The 21,813-nt window shown below is 38.8% G+C and overlaps 1 protein-coding gene across 2 annotated transcripts; it reads right to left on the bottom strand.

The window, feature by feature from the left end:
- Positions 1 to 245: 245 nt before the first annotated feature.
- adgrg1 (adhesion G protein-coupled receptor G1) lies at positions 246 to 21,703 on the bottom strand. 2 transcript variants are annotated; one of them, XM_086304882.1, is made up of 15 exons: positions 21,316 to 21,703; positions 10,754 to 10,823; positions 9,479 to 9,750; positions 8,968 to 9,154; positions 8,695 to 8,737; positions 8,413 to 8,491; positions 7,353 to 7,475; positions 7,044 to 7,160; positions 6,544 to 6,586; positions 6,327 to 6,433; positions 6,041 to 6,156; positions 5,697 to 5,959; positions 5,519 to 5,618; positions 5,015 to 5,292; positions 246 to 1,780 (listed from the first exon to the last, which is right to left on the bottom strand). In XM_086304882.1, the coding sequence occupies exons 2-15, from the start codon at positions 10,821 to 10,823 to the stop codon at positions 1,653 to 1,655; spliced, it is 1,926 nt and encodes a 641-aa protein (XP_086161008.1). In that variant the 5' UTR covers positions 21,316 to 21,703; the 3' UTR covers positions 246 to 1,652. The 2 variants fall into 2 exon arrangements, with proteins under 2 accessions (XP_086161008.1, XP_086160957.1); XM_086304831.1 differs by having other exon boundaries at positions 10,754 to 10,828.
- Between the last annotated feature and the right edge of the window lie 110 nt (positions 21,704 to 21,813).

A 21,813-nucleotide genomic window follows, 5' to 3' on the forward strand; every position in this document is an offset into this window, starting at 1 on the left:
TATTAATGAAAGTCTTTTGAGGCATTAAGAAAAGCCATGAATTTTTTCTTCTAAGTATCAGGCTGGCTTCTTCCACCAAATACGTACGCACTGTATCACAATAGAGATGGAAAACAAGCAGCAAGAAAGCAACAATTAAGAAAAAACAAAACCCAGGGGAGGAAGCAGATAAGAGGGAGGGAACAGGAAAACAGCAAGCTGCAAATGTTCTTGTTGTGCAGTGTGGCATGCATCTACACAAACACACAGCAGTTCGACATTTTTAACCAAAAGATTTTTTTTAATTAAAAGTCAATATATATCCAGAAAACCAAAATATACACATTAAATTGAGTGACATATATTTTAGTTTTAAAATTTTGAAAAAAGTGCAAACATCACAGTATCTAAAAGCTTACATATGTGAGTTCTGCTGGACATGACTGAAACATAACGCCAATGAAATACATGACAATTTTACATTTCTATTTAATACTGGAACGCATCCAACCAAATAAATGCATTTTGGCCCATTTTAAAGACAAAGGTCTGATAATCAGGTTTGAAAAAAAGAAAAACAGTCACTCTGGATTCATTTATAAAATATTCACTTATTAATTTACAGTGTGGACAAATGCAATATGGAATTTACCATCTGCACATTAAAACAGTTCAAAAGAAAACTCACTGAGGCTCAACAAGTACATGTTTAAATGACCGAAAATCTAAAGTGCTACTTTAAACAACTTAGGAAGCAGCTATAAAAAAGCATACATGATACAAAATATAAAATAAAAAGCTTATCTAAAGTTCAAAACATCGTCAATAGTATTATATAGCTTTCTTTTTTTTATATACAATAGAACAGTAACCTGCATCTATTCCTGCTCGCAATTTCCGTGTTGGGAATAATTCATAATTATTTCCAACTTACAATTTCTAATTTCACATACGTTAGTTTGAACTTTGACATCCCCCTCCTGTACAACTAGAGCCAGTCTAGCTTTTCTGCAAACGCAGGCTTTAGGCCTGATTAAGGAGTTCCTGAGTGATACTGTCATTTCTTTGCCACGGGCCTAAATTAAAAGAATCAAGTAATTAAATGCCTTTTTGTAATGCAACTTGAGTGAATTATTGATATATAATATTTAGCTAATCGCCACCAAAATTAATTATAACTCAGAATGTGTGACATATAGAGCTATAAATAAACAGCAAATATATTTTGTAAAATGTTTCTTTTTTCTCCTGTTGTAATGATTACTAAATAGAACACAAGCTCAAGAATAAATAATTTAGAGTGAATAAAAAAGGTTTGTACACTCAAAGTTTGAGAAGTTACAGCAGCTGGATTATGTTTGGGAAGGAATACTGACCCATCTTCACTTTTACAGTTACACAGCAGGTCATATTTGTGTTTGCCCGTACAGCTAACTTGTGCTCGTTACTACCGAGTTACAGAGTTAAGAAACGTAGGATATATGGAGAACCTGCTGTACCTTTTTTTTTTAGCTGTAGCTCATATTCTCCTGCAGTTACCACCCCTGACAGACACATTTCATCAGAACACTCCTCCAGGAGAAACGTCCTGGTCAACCTCCAGCTCCTCCATCACTGGTGGTATACTGGCATTATTTTTACATTCAAAGTCCGGCTTCTGCATCTTTGTTCATTTAACTCTTCTCCTGGGCCTGGAGCATGTGCTGCCTGGTAGATCCGGTGCTGCTGCTGCCAAGACCAGAGCCACCAGCCTGCTTCTGCATCCAGTCCAGCATGCAGAATCGCAGCATCAGGAAGAAACCTGTGAGCGACAGACGAGAAACCAAGATTCAAAATGGATTGTTTTTACTCAGTTGCCACAGTATCTGATTGTTTTAAAAAATCTTTGACGTGAGTGTGATAGGGACAGAAAATTTGCAGTAAATATGCTAGCAGGAAACGAGCATGATTTGCAGTAAGAATAAGTCAGTGGCAAAACGTTCTCAGATATACTACATAAAAAATGAGCCTTTAATATCTGTTATTTGCAGTAAATGCCACCACAGCTCTGGAAAACCTCCTGTGTTGTACCAGTGCCAAAGACTTCACGCCCCAAGGACCTCAACAGCTACAGGCCGGTGGCTCTGACATCCCACCTGATGAAGACCCTGGAGCGGTTGGTCCTGGCTCAGCTTCGGCGCCTAACAAGCTCATCACTGGACCCACTTCAGTTTGCCTACCAGCCTGGCATTGGAGCGGATGATGCCGTCATTCACCTCCTACATCGTTCCCTCGCTCACCTGGAGACCGCTGGAAGCACTGTGAGAATCATGTTCTTTGATTTCTCCAGTGCCTTCAACACTATTCTTCCCTCGGTTCTGAAGGACAAGCTGGAGAACTCTGGAGTGGACCATCACCTCACTACCTGGATCCTGGACTACCTCACCGACCGACCACAGTATGTGAGGACTCAGGGCTGTGTGTCGGACAGGGTCGTCTGCAGTACGGGGGCCCCACAGGGAACGGTTCTGGCTCCGTTCCTCTTCACCATCTACACTGCAGACTTCTCCCACAATTCCACCCAGTGCTTCCTGCAGAAGTTCTCTGATGACTCTGCAATAGTCGGCCTCATCACTGATGGGGACGACAAGGAGTACAGAGGACTGACTCAAGACTTTGTGGACTGGTGCCAGCTGAACTACCTCCAGATCAATGCCAGTAAAACCAAGGAGCTGGTGGTAGACTTCCGCAGGCACAAGCATTCTCCACTGCAACCACTGAACATCCAGGGTATGGACATTGAGGCTGTGGACAGCTACAGGTACCTTGGTGTTCATCTGAACAACAGACTGGACTGGACTCATAACTCAGACGCCCTCTACAGGAAAGGGCAGAGCAGGCTGTACCTGCTGCGGAGACTCAGGTCGTTTGGAGTGGAGGGCCCACTCCTGAAGACCTTCTATGACTCTGTGGTGGCTTCTGCTATCTTTTATGGTGTGGTCTGCTGGGGCGGCAGCATCTCTGCTGGGGACAGGAAGAGACTGAACAGGGTGATCCGAAGGGCCAGCTCTGTTCTAGGATGCCCTCTGGACCCAGTGGAGGTGGTGAGTGACAGGAGAATGGCGGCTAAGCTGTCATCCCTGTTGGACAACGTCTCCCACCCCATGCAGGAGACTCTGAGAGCACTGAGCAGCTCCTTCAGTGGGAGACTGCGGCACCCACGGTGTGGGACGGAGAGATTTCGCAGGTCTTTCCTCCCCACTGCTGTCAGACTCCACAACAAAGACTTTAACTGAACAAACACACACATCCACACATGTGCAATAACACTAAGTGCAATAATCTTTTCTGGCATCGTTGTATTTTTACTCAGTTGTATATAGCATTCGTATTCTATTTTTATCTTATTGTATATTTTTATTCTATTTTATTCTACTGTATATAGTATATTATTTTATTCTATTCTGTACAGTTGTGTACTGTATTTATTCTTATTGTATTCTAATTTTTGCGTCATAACTTTTGCACTGTCCACTTCCTGCTGTGACAAAACAAATTTCCCACGTGTGGGACTAATAAAGGTTATCTTATCTTATCTTATCTTATCTTATCATTCCTCAGCAGAACAGCTCACTTCACGTGTTTCTAAAATCATTCAAAAGCCTTAAAATATTTTTTTAACTCAAAGATATTGCATAATTTTAATATTTTTTTATTTAAAGAATTTTTGAAAATAAATTATTTTACAGTGTACAGAGGTGAACCAATACACTCGTGTTTTTATCAGCTGCCTGGATGTAGCTGAACAATGACTCTAAAAATGATGAACAGAAAATGAAAAATTATATTCTGTTTTGTAAAAAATAAACCATATTATTTACAACAACTTCTGCTGACAAAAATATAATACAATAAATAATCTGTGGTATCATTTATGTGGTAGTTCTTACAATGATATCATAACGATTCAGTTTAAAAATAATCTTTAATCTTGTTTTACTGTTACGAGACATAGTTTAGTCATTTCTATGCTGCCTGCCTTTGCTTGGATCAGATGGTCTTTGTGTTCGTACCATTCCAAGCTTGTGTGCTAGCAACAAGGAAGTTGCAGAGAATCCTATTCTATACAAACGTACAGCCATTATAAATGCAGATAATGTCATGTCAGCAAACAGCTAGATTGGGCTCTAAATTGTTTCTATGTTTAAGAAAATAATACACCTGTAGGTAGGGTCATTTACAGACGTAGCATTTAGCCACTGCATGTTATATGGCTGGCATAGAACACATTCTGATACCACTATGCAGCAATAATGGGGTTAATAAATCACATATTTGGTGCTGAATCAAAAACAAGCATGCTGCATGTGAGAGGAAACAGCTTTGTCTCTGATAGGCAACAGCAACTGAAGGCCTTGATTAATCATGGCCATTGTCTCATTCCCACACTGATACAATAGGCCACTGGCTCCACATGTACAGTCACAGTGTATGAGCCAACAATGAATATACTCCCATCTAACAACCGACTATAAATAGTTAAAAGCTATAAAAGCACGTGGAGATTATTCCAAGTCACTTTTTCTTTGGATCTGTGTATTTATTAGATGACAATGATGTAATTTAATGTTGAGAAGCATCATCATCCTCTTTTGACAGCTTTCTATATGCAAATTAGGGGTATCCAGCATAATATAATGCCTCTGGAAACTCCCGAAGGATTTTGAAAGATGAAGATGCATGGCATTTCATGCCTCAGTTTAATTTTTTTTTCCTTTTTTCTTTTGCTGGATATTTACAAGTGAGTGGCCATGTTGGTTTTTGTCTGAAAAGCAAAGAGTCCATGTGAGCTGTATTATCAGGAGCAGTTCAGTGTTCGCACAGCTGTAGGAGAATGTATGAGAGTGAGAGCATCTCTCAGTCATCATGACTGTCGAACTGCTCATCTATCACGTGATGGTCTGCAAAATATCCTTATGGTACTTGTCCTTAAGTATAACATCTCATTTTAAACCTGAAGTGTAATCTGGAATCACTGTACAGCAAAAGCACTGACCTTGAAATGAGTTGAGGATACAGGTGATGAAGAGAATAAAGGTAGAAATGGGCTCAAACTTAAGGAAGGCCAGACCCCAAGTGGTCCCATATAAGCAGCTGAGGCCCCAGATGCTGAGAAACGCCACTCGGTTCTGTTTCCATTCATCCCTGGTGCGGATCTGCCTGTAGACCAGGAACAGCATCACAAGGCCAGATGACACCAGGAGGGCCAGAGTCATCATGTTGGTCAAACAGAAAGCTAGCCAGCCTTTATTCTCATTTATATCCATCCAACACCTGGAAAAATCAAACAGTCAGAAGACAAAGAAAAAAAAAATCCAGAATAAAAATGCAAATATAAAGGCCAAATGATGTTCAAAATATGCTCAGCATTTTATTAAAGATTCCCATAATCCCCTTGAAATGTTTTGCTGTTGCCTTGAAAGCATGATTTTAAATACAAGCATGTGCTTGTATTTATTCACTTTCCAAATAATTTTAGATCAGATAAGGAAAGGCTTACATCTTATATGGATTCTCAGGGTCTTCGCTTGGTGGCACCTCTATGAGCCCATAAATATCACCTATTGGAGCCAGGATGACAACGGGAACAGCAGGAAGAGCTGGAAAAGAATAATCAAGAGTCTTACATGTGCTTTACCTTTATGTGTCATGAGATACATTTCAGAAATGAAACTCACCAAAACCAACTAGGTTCCAAATGTAGGGCTTCAGACGGGGGGTGAAGACCATGTAGACCAACCAGAAAGTGTGCAACACTTCGATGCCCATCCAGGCGAAGGAGCAGAGGAGGGCGTAGTGAAGTACTGCTCCTACCCAAGTGCACACACTTTCCCCTCCCACGTTAGCCAGGACTCCATTGAAGAAAAAAATCAGGCTGAGGAAGGCGAGGGACACAGCTAAGCCCACATGGATGGGCAAGGACTGCTCCTTTGATCGCCTCCTTGAAAGTCAGTGGAAAGTTAAAATAATAAAATAATAAAAAAAATATCTATATTGTATATTACATTAATAACATCTGTACCTTTTCCTGCAGAGATATATTATAAGAGCAACACAGCTGATCAGAGATACGGCACATCCCAGATATGTAATGACAGTAAGCTCCAGCAGGTGGGGCACTGGTTGACGATTCAGGTCCTGCCATAGGAAACAGTGCAGTGAGCAACATGGCCTTCACAAGACACACTGGTACAATGAAGACTGTTGATTTCTGTGTATCTTTTAAAAATCATTACTAATCTCATCACTATTGGTTTCTGTCTGTTGTTTATTTGTTGTATGAAAAGCAGTGTATCCGCATGTCTCACCACCAGCACAGTGAAGTACGTCAGATGGTTACACTGACACACAGTGTGGTTTTCCCCACTCTGTTCTGTCTTACATCCATCCTTCGACCAGTTCACCTGCAGAGAATCTGCAACAGGGAAATATCAAATCAATCCGCATTGCTGAAAATTATGATAAACGAAAATACAGATAAATATGTAAAGTAGCACATAATATTCATCTCTAAATGGTTCCAACCTTTTCTGGTGTCCCATGAAACACATGCCCTTGTTTTTCTTTTCTGAAATAAAGAAGGAGGGGAGAGACATGAGCTGCAATGTCACCACAATGTCAAAGAATATCCACGTCACAGGTGCTTTTATGTGTTGTTGTGTGCATTGCACAGATGCAATAGACAGCCTCATAAATTGCATAAACAACAGTCTGTTTCTGCCAGACATAAGGTTAGAAAAGAGACCTATAAGTGGTTTCTGTGTGTTTGCTGCACCGTGGAGGTAGATATGCAGATGTCACGGAAGTAAAAACCATCTTGTTTGTCTTTTAACAGCATCCACACCTGAGCCACATTTGACAGCCTGTGTGTGTATTGACATCTGTACTGCTGCACATTGCAGTCAATTTCAGCAGTTACTATTTGGTACAGTAAGTGTCAGTTTAAGGAAGTAGCTTTAAGTAATATAAAGTGGGTGGGGAGCGTACTGATACAGGCTAAATGCCACAGAAACACACAAACTTACAGATACGGCTTCATGGTAAAAATCTATCCTAATGGGTTCAGGCAGATTTCTGATGATCTCGTTCTCCACCGTGATTTCCACCACATCATTGATAGGCTTGGCAGTTTTGTGAGCCTCCTGAAACAAACACACACAACTTGACCTTCATCTTACACAATGCAGCATAAATATTTGCACACAAAGCAACAAAAGTATTCCAGATAGAATCGCAAATGTGAACACTGGAAAAAATTGCAGGCTGACAGCTAAATAAGGTCACCTGAAATCCTGTCATATGTGCCTGTATCGACTGAAGGCAAACAGCCTTACCTGTAACAGGGAGATGTTCTTGAAGAAAGTGCAGGCTACATTGCTAACATTTTTCGCAGCTTGTTTTAAGGCAGCAGGGAGGTGGACAGTGATATTGGACTTGACAGGTCTACCAGCAATGGCCTGGAAAAGACAGCACATATAAGAACTGTGAGTTTTTACAATGTAAGCAAAACCTGCTTCACTCTGCAGCTCTGCTTGTGGCTCTGCTTTGAGATTGTTGGGTTACTAAATGACTCTATTTTAGGGTCGTTTAGAGGAAAAAAAAAGTCAGCTTTCAACACCATCCTGTAATCGTCAGTAGAATGCTGCCATCAGTCACTTTTATGTGACTAACCTCCCACCCTATTTTCTGTACTACATCACTTCTCCCCTCTACTTGCATGAATACTCTAGGTTATTCAAAAATGTGCTGTAAAGTAAGTCTGGATTAAAAATGGAAGCACACAGTCTCAGATGCAAAGAAGGTTTTTTGCTAATGTCAGCAGTGCAAACTCTAAAAATATGAATCTTCATCCCAGTCGTATGACTGAAAGTGAAACCTCACTTCTGCAGATGTGTGATTCAGGTGAAACCTACAGAAACCTAATAATTGGATTTAAGAGGTGATATTACTCTGCAGAGCGGGACATTTTTGTGTGTTGTTCAAGTGTTGTTTTTTACCTATAAAAACATATCCGTGTGCCACAGTGGGCGACATAAATTAATTACAATGAACTGCAAATGTTGTTTTTAGTTCATCCCTGACACAATGATCATCTTCTTGAGCTATCATTAGTTTTTATTAAATTTCAATTATTTTTCAATTTCATTTTGTTTCAGTATAGTTTATTACAAATAACATTTTGATCATTTTATCTTTTTTATAATGTAGCTATAATTAAATGAGATTGTAAGATGAGGTAGTTCAGAACAGTAACACTGCAATACAACAGCTGACACACTATCACAGAGCATCCACTCTCTAAAAATAAATCAAAGCCTTCTCACACTGGTTGGTTTGAAAAAGAAAAGGTTAATCTGAAGACAAGTCTCTTTAACTTTTGTGTGTTTGTCTTACAGGTGATGTGACGCTGTGGCCTTTGAAATCTTCCTTCATCTCCACATCAGATTTGTGAGCGTATGGAGGCTCAGCACACCTGGACACAAACATCAGGCACAGCCATGATTATAAGTTTGTCATGTTTCATTTGAATGGAGCAATATTACATCAGACAGCTAATGTCTTCACTCCTCGTTTGTAATCAAAGTTTGTGTACTTCAGGAAGGATCAAGTCTACAACATCCTGCCATGATATCCCTGCAATAAACTGGTGCATTTGAGGAAAAGAGAGGAAATTACTTGTTGGGGCCGGATTCCTGTCTCGCCTGTTCACATAATTCTGCTGCAAAAACAGAAAAGAAGAGAAAGTTCTGATTCTGACATGCTGCACTTGATAACAGAAATCTGAAATGCTGGTTCAGCAAAGCTAAATATGAACAACATTACAGACAAACTGAGTTATTGGAACAAATAAAACAGTACAGAACATCAATTTTATTTTTTGCTAAATATATTTCATTCACAGATTTTCTATCAAGAATATGCTGACACAATATGTGTAATCTTCCTTACTGTAGTTGGTGGAATGTGCTTGAAAGTTGTACGCCATCCGTGTTTTGTCGGTGATGAAATCATGATTAATCTCGGTATTGAGGATGCCGTAGTCTGCTTCTTGTGTGTTTTGGCCATCACTCAGGTCAGTGCAGCATTTACCCTGCAGGCTTGCAGGTGAGCACAGAATAAGCTTCTTCTCTCCTACCTGAACATCACAACAGGAAAAACAAAAACAAAAAACAGAAATTATCATAATAATCTTGAATTTAGCTAGTGTAGTGTATGCAGTGTACAGAACATCATATAAATTTTACATTTTGTTATATGGCTTTTAGAATGTGGTGGTGGTATATTATTATACACATGTGCTTTTTCCACATCTTTCATTTAACTACCTCACGCTCATTTTTAGTTGAGTTCTCCTGAACTTTAATGTTATTGAGTAAAAGAATGGGTGTCAAATGATGAAACAAAAAAAAAAAATAGCATTTAGAACCCACACTTAAATTTAAAAATTGTTATCACTTACTGTCAGCATTAACTGGTCCAGCAGTGGCTCCCAGTCCAGACAGAACTTGATGTCCTCCCCTGACTCAAGTCCAAGGTGCTTGAAGGTAATCACTTCAGATCTCCTACACTGGGCTGTGATCTGCCCGTTGATGGACAGAAAGCTCTCACTGGCTGAAATGGAGATTCCTTTACAGCCAGTAGAGATGTTGAGGTTCAGGCTCAGGGGGTTGTTGCCATGGTGCCATGTGCCGCAAAAGTTCCAGTCCAGGTCATTGTCATTGTTACTGGAAACTGTTAAAATACAGCACACAGTATTAAAACATAATTAACACATTTAGCTAATTGGTTCTCCCACTTGTTTTGAAAATGAAAAATTTCGTCTACTTCACAATGGTATTAGTGACCAGTCCAGATGATAAAAACAACCCTCTTGCTGCACTCTACTGTATGTGCTTTCATCCTGGTGGTAGTTTAAGGGCAGGGATTATTCAAGAGAGAGAAGTTAAGCATTTCTAAAGTAGACCTCTTGCAGGGACTTTGCAATGTGGACTACAAGTGCTCAAATAATATTTTTCACTTCTCTTCACTGAGGTGATTTAAATATTTGTGGTTTGAAGCTACTGGGAAACTTAGTGGGTTGTATTGCAGTTCTATAGTACTGAGTGTTTCCTAGCATGTTGTCGCTATATTATTTTCCTCCTCCAGGGCTTTGCTTTGGTTACATGACTGAAAGCAATGAATACTACACCTCCGCATTCAGTAACACAATCCTGCCATCTACCTGCATTGTTTGCTAAAATGTCACTACTTTGGCTAGACTTTAGGTTCAGGGCAGAAAACTGACATGTAAATGAATGTGTGTCTGCCAGCACTTGGGTAATAGGTCACAGTTACAATTTACAAATTTTAAACTTATGATCAGTTCATGAGCTCGGCGTTGCATTGATTCCTATTGGAGCCCATGTGTCCTGCCTTGCTTTATGATACTGACCGAAGAGTTCTTATGGTAGTGGAAGCTTTAACTCTCCTGTGTCAGCAAAGTATTTCCTTACTATCTGAGGCACTCTAGTTGTCTAATGCTCACAAACAGAGGTCACATAGAGAAAAATACTATAAAGGAAATGCTATGAAAAACTGATAATCTAATATATTTTTGAGAATTCTGTCATGTTCATTTAATGTCTCTTCTAGAATATCTATAAAAAGGGCAACATAACGTATAATGTAGGAAGTGGCACAACATGAATGCAGTTTGCTTTATGATGAACAAGATAAAGTATCTCTAAGATCTTACCAGTGGTGAGGATGATTAAGAAGAGCGCAAACTTCAGATTATCCATCGGCTGCAGCTCGGTTGCTAACATCTGTTCTGCAGAAATACAAAAAGTGAAACGGTTTTAAAAGGGGAACAAATTTATAACTGCGTAAATGCTTATGCAAGGAGAACAGCAATTTAGCACCATTAAAATCAGTGGCTAAAACTGTGTGTGTGTGTGTGTGTGTGTGTGTGTGTGTGTGTGTGTGTGTGTGTGTGTGTGTGTGTGTGTGTGTGTGCATGGTTAAATGAAAGAGCACAGTGTTAATTTGCAGCCAATTTTAACCACATATAGAAAATGTTAGAACAAATAAAAAAAGCATATCAATTACATTCTTTTTACATGAAGTCATAAAAAAACGAAACAAAAAGTTCCCAGTTTAATGTAATGACATTTTCTTAGTGATACCATTCTCATTTGGACGCCTGGTTTGTTATCTGTCCTTATATATCAGTGAACACAAATGAGTTCAGCCTCAAAATAAACACAGCGACCTTTCTAAGCTCTTATCAATGGAAACAGTCTTCCCCTTGTAACGGGAATGAGAACACATACACATGCATCAGCAATTCAGTCTTTCCATAACCCTACAGTGAGCTGCTTTTCCTTCAAGGTCAAGTGCTGAATAGTCAAGCAAGCTTATACTGACAGTTTCCATGTCCACCACCAGTTAGTGTCTAAAGCAGAAAAATATACAACTGGGAATTTTCTTTGAAAAAAATCCACTTTGCATCATATTAGAGAATCACATGACTGTCAACAGACGGACATGTCTCAAATAACCACAAATGCATTTTTGTCATTTTCAATTTCAACCAAAGACGGAAACTCATCCTAGTCTGGTGTCATTGCTTTACATCACCACATCCAGACAAGCTCATAGCGTGGAAGTTAAAACCTAACAAATACTAGATCTGTGACCACGTCGCGTGGGTTTACTGCATGGTATGCGTGACAGTGAGAATGTCTGGAAAATAATCAAAAAAGCAGACAGGAACCTGTTGAACCACAGACAAAGCAGGCAGACAGACAGAAAAAAGAACAATAGAAAGACAGGGAAATATCACACTGCATATCCTGAGAGGACAGCTTGCTATTTATAACACCCACACTCGATACTTGAGAAAGATATAAGCCTTGCACAACCCACCCATTAATGCACAGAGACATACAAATAAGCAAACAAACACACACAAACAGGAGGTTTATTTGATGAACACACAAAATGCTACCTTACTTTTTTGCATTATGCGGCACTTTCACTGATGCTCTATTGGCCTGGCTTCAGTTTTAGAGTTTGATAAGTCGGTGATGTTAACATGCTCAGTTCTTTGTTGTTTTTTTGCCTCTATATCTTCCTCTTTCCTCCCTTTTCCTTCTCTTGACACCCAAATTGGTCAATGCAATTGGCTGCCCCTCCCAAGGCCTGGTTCTGCTTGAGGTCTCCTCGTGTCAAAAGAGAGTTCTTCACCCCCACCATTGCCATATACTTACTCATAGAGGATGTCTGTTGTTAGGATTCTCTCTATAAAAACAGTAGGGTTTTTAGCTTACAGTACAAATTGCCTTGAGATAATAATCTGTCATGTAAATAAAGTCATATTGAATTAACTGCATTTTCTTATATATACCGACATGAGAATGCTCTAAATTTTAGAGCGTTAGTCTGTTCTATCGTTATCTGTGTCACATGTCTTCACTATGGTCATCCCAGTCAACACACAAGCCTCACCACTTGTTACTCAAGCATTTAGTTTGAGAGCGACAGCTGAACATTAGCTTTCCTGTGAAGATGCCACGTCACACCAGCCAGTTCTCTCAGCTGCGACACTTCTTGTGATGCAGAACTGTGGTTTGACATAAGATATCTTCTTGAAATGAAGCCAAGAAGACAATATCAAAATATCCCACAGTTTACTTTTCAGTTCAGTTATCTAACACAAAGACGTGTGAAAATGAAACCTTTGTATTTTCCGTGTCAAAGTGTGGTTTTGGCATTTCGTTCTCTGATAATTTAAAAGTGACAAAAGCAAAAAAGTTGCTAAGGTGTAACTTCAAGCGGTGCATGCTTGAGAAACTAATGTGTAATATAGTGACCTGCCAGGAAGGAGTGCAGTAATATTTCTCTGCCTCAGTTAAACAGATATTGTAGTTTAAAATATGTTACTGTCTTTTCATTTATCAAGGCTTTAGGATCTTTAGAAAACTTATTTATCTGAATTACAACTTTTACTAGAATAGCATGATACAATATGATATAATAACATGATTCATTGTGGAGCTCTGTATCATAATTTCAGCCTCTATGTCAGGAAAAAAGTGATTTATGAGATATTGAAAACGATGTGATTGGTGGTGTCAATTTACTGTATTTTTTCCACCCAACTATCTCTACGGTTAACCTTGAATGGTCAGAAAAAGAGAAAATATCCACTGAGCGGCAGTTCTCTGTGTAAAAATATCTTGTTGTTCAGAGGAGGAGCTTGCTTTGAACTGATAAGAAGGCAACAATTACTCAAATAACAATCCACATATGTTCACCAAAGGTAGACGATAAACTGTTGCAATAGTTTGATGGGTGAGAATTTGGTGTTAATAAAAGCATTCTGTCCTGTATCAACAGGTCAGCAGGTCAGAGTGGAGTCTTTGTACATAACTTCCAAAATGCCACTGACTCCCTGAGTATTGTTGCTATGGTTGTCCATCCCTTTACAATCACAGAACAGCCATCATCTAATGACTGATTTCAGGATGATGATGCACCGTTTCACAAATTCAAATGGCCTCTTCATTCACTAGATCTTAATCCAACAGAGCACATGCAAAATGGGAGATTCACATCACGCATTTGCAACTGATAAGTCTGCAACAACTGTGTAATATCATCATGTCAATATGCTCCAACACATCTGAGGAATGTTTTTTTGTTGAATATGTTACAACAGTTCTGAAGGCAAAAAGGATCCAACCTTGCAACACCAAGGTGTGCTTAATGAAGTGGCTTAAGAAGAAGTAAGCTTGAGCAGGGGATAATTGCTGTTATCAGTGTGTCTCATGAGAGAGACATCTGTTAAGGAAAAACATCAATTCCATCGGTCTGTTTCATGTATGTTATTACAACGGAAACGAAAGCTCAAGAGACCAAAGCTTGGATGAATCTTCAAAAGCAGTAAGTGATGAGCTTGTTTGGTGGCCCTTGTACCATGGTACCATGCTAGGACAGAAATGAGCTGTTGTGGTACCTTAACCTAAACACACACCTCTGTCTCTCCTGGTGGACTCGGAGGAACAGGAGTCCCTCCCTCTGTAGATACAAAAGGATCATTCTAAGGTTATAAAAACACGACAATAGTGTCATCAAAGTCCTACATATGACCTTTACACCTACACACCAATTTGGACTTTTTCGAGCTAAAATTCCCAAAATGATCCTTCCACAAAACCCTAATTTAGTTTGGCTCAAAATGTCAGCTGATCTCCTCCTACATATATACATATAAGCTGAAATAATGAAGTTGTGAATAAACATGGGTGTGGTTACTTTGTCAGCTGTTCCGTTTCTCATGAAAGTACATTTTAGAAACTACCCATATCATCAAAGAGAGTTCCTATTTATATAAATAAATAAATAAATAAATAAATAAATAGGTAAGAAGGCCAATCTTGAGGCTTTAAAATGTTTGTCTTAATTTGTTATGTCTTATTGTTTGCATCTTCATAATAGAGTCCATGGTCCCAATACGTACTTAACACAATCCCCAAACTTTAAATTTAGAGTTGGGGTGAAATATCAGGTGCATCGCAGTGGTGATGAATTCACACACAGCATTAGTGTATGATTTGTAGCAGCATCACCCACGAACTGCTCATTACAGTTTTCTCATTATATCTACGAAGAGATCAGAGGTTAAAAATAAATGGCCACTGTCACCACACCCAGAGCTACAAGAGTGAACACACACTGTAAGCTTAGTTAAGGTGACAATGATGCCTATTATCAAATCTTTTATGTGCAATTATATAATTGGGTTCGAGTCTTTGCAAAGTTTGCAGTGACACAAATAATTTAAACAAATATATCCACTCTCTCTTACACAATATTTCAGCTTGTCGTGTAAACTATCTCTAATTCTGCACTCACTCTCTATTGTTCATGTACACTGGCCAGGGATCAATTCAGCACAAGAATTTCCCCTTTTCTTTCACTTCCTATGCTTGTGTGAATGTGGGTGTGAAAGAGATGCAATGACCAAAGCCTGGCATACGTGGAAGTGTGTTAGTGAGACGCAGTGCTCGCATACCGTAGCAGTCTTAGAATTTCTCACCTTTCAGCACAAAGACTCCACACATCCAGAAACTAAATTCACTCCATTTGTCACTCCTACACATTTATAAGATGATATGATAAGAGCCTTTGCCTCAGCATTTATGTGAACACATGCATCCATTCAAACTACCCACAACTGTGTTAACGAGACAACACTTGTGATTCCCCCGTCTGCTTGATTCTGTTTTCCAGTAATGACATATGTGGGACTGACTCACCTGCCTATATGAATCATCTTTACAAGTTCTCACACTATGGCACAAAAGTCAAAACAATGTGTGACACAGATGGCAGAAAATGATACCAGACGGAGTACGCAATCTGTGTTCCAAGGTACATGGATATGTAACACTTTTATATTTGCTAGTGAATTATCCAAACCTAATATATTTTGCCACAAAAGTTTGAAACGTTTCTGCTCATCAAGGCCGACTGTCTTTGCCGTTCTTCATTCTCATTCATCAAACATAAACTACACTGAGAAGTGGACATGAGAAGTCTGCAACAAATGCGTTATGCTATTGTGTCAATATGGACAAAAATCTCTGAAGATTGTTTCTCTAATGTTTTTGAATCTTTAACACGCAAATTTTAGGCAATCTGAAGGCCCGAGGGCCCAACCTTGAACTACCAAGGTGTTAGTAATGAAGTGGCTGTGAAGCTTGAGGTAGGGCTGCTCGATTATGGCAAAAATGATAATCACGATTATTTTCACTGAAATTGAGATCTCGATTATTTGACGATATTTATTTAACCCTTTAAGACCTACCATAGAACCAAGTCCACCAGAGCTTATATTATTTTTTTTTACATGCTGTAGTGCCATTTTTGGGAGCATTTCAAGTTGCTATACAACTGTTATAGCCCATATTTTAATAATATGTATGCATTAAGTCCATAGTAATTACATTAATTACAAAAAAGTGCAATAAACTACAAAACAATTGAAAACCTTTTTTTTTTTTTTTTTTTTACATATATTTCTACTTGGGGAAATTTAAGAGGCTTATCCCTCAAAACTTTAAATACAAAAAAGTTGCAAAACATAGTTTCCCACCACAGTAAATTTATTTTGAGTGTCTTCATAGTTTTATTTTGGAGATACATCAATTTTTATATACTGCAGGAAAAACAAAAAACAATCCTATGATGCAAATTTGCAAAGAAAGCAGCATGTGCATCAAAATAAACTATTTCCAGCAGTGCAATTCGAGTTCTAAGCATCACAGAAACTATTCAGAAAAGTCAAACATGACTTATAAAAACACCAGTATAGGCTTTTAAGGCCTACAAGTAAAAAACTACATTTTCCGTGAAAATGAAGTCGGTTTCGGACAGGAAATGGCGGACATGCGATAGTTCGCGTTGACGTCTTGTTCAATGTGGGAAGTGTTACGAACAGCTGATCGGATCGGCAAAGCGTGTTTCTGGAATATTATTTTTTTGTTCCTGCAAGCGCTTTTTATGCAATTTTTGCAAAGCTTTATGTGGAAGGGAACCGTGACCGAGGACAAGCTGATGGCATAAGATGTAAGTACAACTCCTCTGGTTTCATATGCAAAACAAATTATTGCGCTAGCTTACGCGGTTCAGGTTCTACAGGGATTTAAAGGGTTAACAATAACAATGTATTGAATAATGACTTTAAAAAATAATATAAAATAGTGTGCAAATACTGATAACAGTGCAAATGTTTGCAATATAAAAAATAAATGAAAAATGTAAACATCTATGTTTAGTGAACTTTGCAGTGTTGCTCTCAGTTACGACACTGTAGCAAAGTGTACACACTATGTCTACTTGATCCACGTCAAGTAGAACCCATAATGTTTCCACACCACTGAAGTTTTTTTTCTTTTACCTCTCTTTTCAACCAACGGCAGTCACTCTCCTCCCCAAATAACTTCTGCATAGCTTTCCGAGCTTCCCTTGGGTCTTCTTAATTGTTGTGACACATGTTGGAAATGCAGAGAGGTGCGCTTGATTTGCCACACGGAGCAGCGTGAGAGTAAAGCACGAGGGAGGGGCTAATAATCGGCTCAGTCATTTTTAATGATCGTTGAAAGCCCAGATCGTAATCGTGATTAAAATTCGATTAATTGAGCAGCCCTAGCTTGAGGATAGGTAATTGTAATAATAATAAAGAGACAAATCTGTTTCAAAAATCCAGTAGTTTAAATTTGTTTTATGTATGCCTTTACAATAGAGACTACCGCTTGGTTATCAAGCAGGGTTATAGTTGTTATACTTACAGTTGCGGTGTATGTTTGGTAGCAGTTTACTACCACAAATACACTGTGCTAGAGTACCAATAAATCTGCTGCGGTTGTACTTTGACCTACATAACCAACCTGGTTTACGCTTGTACTACAATATAAGGTAGTCTAAGGTAGTGATCAACATTGTGGCCAGCGCTTCCAACTGTATGGGCTGCGTTGACAGCAATGTGTAGTTACCTTTCTAGGCAGGCATAATCTTGTTTTGGTTCTGGCATATGTGAAAACGAAGTACTGACTACTGGTACTTTTTGGTGTGGGTGATATAAAGCAAAAGAACGAAAACCAAAAAAGTGCCATCTACATCTAAATCAGACACATGGACTTATTTTTTTCTTACAAGGGCAAGACAAAGTAGATGGATTTGTAAAGAGTACTGTATGATAGTAAAAAGTCTGAAAATAATCAGCCATGGATGCCAAAGTAAACACTAGAGCTACCTCCCAATTCAGAGTGAGCTAAGAAGATAACATATCGATCACCTGGTCTTGATGAAGACAATGGGATCCAGATATTTGACACCATCTCAATGCTTTTTCATGTATACAGCCACACCTAGGTTCTACAGAGAAGGGAAGTGCAAAGTTGAGGAAAGGTACAGCAGAAAGGGTTGCATTAACCTGACACATGTGGACATCACAGGCAGTGGATTCATACAACACCTCACATCTCAGAAATGGTGATCACTCTCTAGGTTCAAGACTTATTTAATGGTACAATAGTCTACATGTTTGCATTGAATTGGTAAGTAAATAGAAAGTATTTTAGTTAGTCAGTAAACTGGACTAGATTGCAATAGAAAAAGTTCAGTTTGTCAGGTGCATGCAACTTTAATTACAAGTTTGAATAAACTGTGTTGGTCAGTCTGGCTGGTTAACAATCACACTTTGCTGTAGAAAAAAATGACTGAAGACATCATTTGCAACAGAAAATATATGATAAAACACAATATATCACAATAACTTATTGCAATATTTAGCAAAAGTATCAGAATCACAATAAATTGTATCATTGAGTTGGGTATTATGATAATATTGCCCCTTTGGGTCTTTGGTAATTCACACCTCTAGCAGATGAACTGAAACGCGTTGCATCGCCTCAGACAAAGACCTGTGCAATGTGGGCTAGATGTTAAGTGTGTTGTGTTATTTTGGGACACAGCCCACGCCACGACTTCTAGCATCTATGCAGCACACACATTTGCTAGATATAGCCATAACTGAGCAACGAAGTATACCAAAAGTATCTTAATGTAAATGCGTGTGACAGACTTATCTTCTAGTGAATTATAATTTACTTGTCAGTTGGGTTGATTTTCAACCAAACACGAAAAGATGAAGCTCTGACGACAGTAGACGAAACTGCTAGGATCAGCATTTCAGCGTTGCCACTGAGGGCATGCTAGGATGCTCACATTAGCATTTCTCTTCAAAAGTAAATGTTTATTTCATATACACATCTCACAAGACTTAGGTATCACATTATACAATTCACTTGTGAAAAGGGGCAACATTTACATTTTTAGTCTATTCTTAGTTTAATCTTTCATGAGTTAATGAGAATGTTTTCTACAAATGATAAGCACCTCCTATTAAACCCTTTGATATACGTGACCTGGTTTCAGTAAAAGTACCTTGAAAATACCATTTCCTGTCATTCTCAAAGATTTAAAGTACCTCAGGGTAACATTTTCTGTCACTGCTTTTCATGTCTGTCCTTCTATTCTGCTGACTAGTCACCTGAGTTAAATATGTGGAAAAAAAAAACGACCCATCCAGTTTCACCATTTCTTTTACCCTCAGTCTTGGAACAAGCTGGAGCATTTTAAATTATAGACATATTAACATATTTATTATGAATGTGCCTTTAAAGTAGCCTGAGTTTGTTTCCTGTGGCAGTTTTCAATCTAAATTCACCCCACTCGTCTACAAGCAGCAGAGTGAAGCAGCAAAGAATGTGCATGGAAGAAGAGTAAGCCAGGGAACAAAAGCTGCTCTTTGTTGTCAGGCTTTAGAGCTGAAGTGACAGCGAGCATGAATAAGGGTCAAAGACCACTGGCTGATTCAGAGGCTGGTTCAGCCAGTGGTTAAAAGAACTGTGCACACCCATACTGACAGCTTACACTTACAAAGCTGTCACTTACTTTTAAATTAGAATATTCGCTGATTGCATTGAAACGTACGTATGTGTTTGGATTTACTTATTTTATGGCTCTATATGATTTTTCATCAAGAAAAATGACAGAATCAATTAAGGGACAAAAAAGGGGTCCTTAATAAGCATTTCAAGCCTTTTCTAACACTGGCTTAAATGGTGCTGCTAGGAGGAGACTTCACTGGGCTACACTTTTGTGCAACCGTTTCCTAAAAGATAAGACGTTTTTGTTTTTCTGAAGCACATTACATGAAGCAACGGGCCCAGCAGTGCTGCTGCTGTCATGTTGATTTACAGCACTAACGCTGAGCGGCTACTGAATGAGTCTCAAAGTGAGATTCTATTTGTAATAAGTTGTTTGTTTTTTCTCATCTCACCACATGCAGCAGACACTCAACTAAACCCCAGGAAAGCTGAGTCAAAGCAGGAATGCGGAGATATTTTTCAAGGTTAGGTGGAATATGGGTCGTGGGGAATGTTCCTGAGGGTACATTTGCATTGGACCTTGCATACCTTCCCATAGCACCACAGTGATGCAGGGTGCATGTCTGTGCATGTGATTACATGGCTCCTTTATCTGTATCTCGACATACTCTGCGAGGAAATTGGAGGAGCAGGTGGAATGCTGCACACATTTCCTTCGGGGATATGAATAAATCAATAAAACAACACACATACGAACTCTGGCACGGACAAAAGACTGCATATTATTAAGTCTAAATCACCCCCAGTGTGGCCTTAGGTGATCGCCAAGGGCTTTGGTTCGCCATCAACGGCTTTCTTTTCCTCATTATTAAAAAAAAAGAAGTCAGCACAAAGGAGAAGCGCTTTCTGCAATGAGTCACACAACCACAGCAGCATTTGCATTTCTCAAGATGAATGGTTAAAAAAAATACCCTTCTCATTTGTTACTTTATCACTTTCAGTTTCCAGTAGTTCTCATATCTGCATGTGCTGCTTTATCTAATTTAATTTGGGCCATTGCCCATCTTCTGTTGTTCAGGAGTTTTTTTTTTTCTACATGAGTGAAGTCTTTTGATTGTGCATCTCATCACTGACAGGAAACCGCACGCTACAGCTGTAAGGAGAGCAAGTTCGAGCTGTTATCACTACCTTTGATGGCTGCCTTCAGGCAGCAGCATGAACCCAGACATCACCTCTTTGTACAGATACAGGCTGAGAGAGTTGAAGAAAATGGTAACCAATGTCACAACCTTTTTACTGTAAACAGCGCACTGATGTATTCCTAGCTCAAGCACGCACATAAGCAATGAAAAAAGAAATTAATGTGAAATAAACAAGGCAAAATAACACATTAAAAATGGGTCGACCACTGTTAACCAAGCCATTTATAATAAGTACTAACACTGAACCACCATTATTATCTTACAGGGCATGTAACAAATGAGCCTTAGTATCTCTCTCCTTTTTAATGTTTTTGTAAATTAATTATCACTTTATAGCACAAAGATTATTTAGTAAGATTATTTTAGTTTATATTTTATTCACAAAATGTTTTCATAAATTAATTGAGGTGCAAATGTATATCAGAGATACTCAAACGCATACATAAATAGATACACACACGTCTATCTAGCTATCTATAATGTGATATATACATATCTCTCTGTCTCTCTATACACACGCACACATACACATATATATAGAGAGAGAGCGAGAGATAATGTGATATATACATATGTGTGTGTGTTTAACTTTAGCCTAGGTTTCTAAAGCCAACCAACATATGCAGCATTATTCTTCCATGAGCGCGTAGGCTTACCTTGAATATTTCCCCCGTCAGTATTCGAGGTTTCAGGTCTCCTCGTGAAAATCACCACCACGCTTTATGATGTTCAAAGTCTTCACCTAACACTTTCGCCCACTGTTCCACTCGCAGTGAACCCACTAAAAATGGAAAAGTGTAGTTCCACACGCCCGGGATTCTCCAATCAAAGAAGCGAAAATGTTAACCGGGATAAGGAAAAGTTCATCCTGGACCGTTGCTGCTATTTTTTTTCCCGGTAATTGCGGCAGCAGCAGTTCGAAACCGTGAAAACGTTTTTTGTTTTGTTTTTTAAAGGAAAGTGAGCGATTAAAAAAAAGTGTCCCAGTAAAACGATAATTGAAGCCGACCACCGCGAAGCCTGTCCACAGATAACTAGGTGTCCGCGCCGGCAGCTGTCGAGTTTACTATAATAAAGGAACTTTTCCTTTAGACTTTCAAAATAAAACCTAAGCAAAATAAATAAATAAATAATAATTAAATAATGCAAAAAAC

This window comes from Aulonocara sp. 'chitande type north' Nkhata Bay, linkage group LG1 (assembly GCF_057382095.1).
Source record: "Aulonocara sp. 'chitande type north' Nkhata Bay isolate Kocher_YH1m ecotype deep benthic linkage group LG1, A_spYH_male_GT1.1, whole genome shotgun sequence".
Lineage (NCBI taxonomy): Eukaryota > Metazoa > Chordata > Actinopteri > Cichliformes > Cichlidae > Aulonocara > Aulonocara sp. 'chitande type north' Nkhata Bay.

Bases quoted from the DNA above. Each gene is read 5' to 3' on its own strand.
- adgrg1 (XM_086304882.1), bottom strand. From the start codon at position 10,823: ATGTTAGCAACCGAGCTGCAGCCGATGGATAATCTGAAGTTTGCGCTC. The intron at 8,738-8,967 runs GTAAGGAAGATT...CTGTTTTTGCAG, and splicing joins AGCACATTCCACCAACTACA to CAGAATTATGTGAACAGGCG. The intron at 6,157-6,326 runs GTGAGACATGCG...TTCCTATGGCAG, and splicing joins CGTACTTCACTGTGCTGGTG to GACCTGAATCGTCAACCAGT.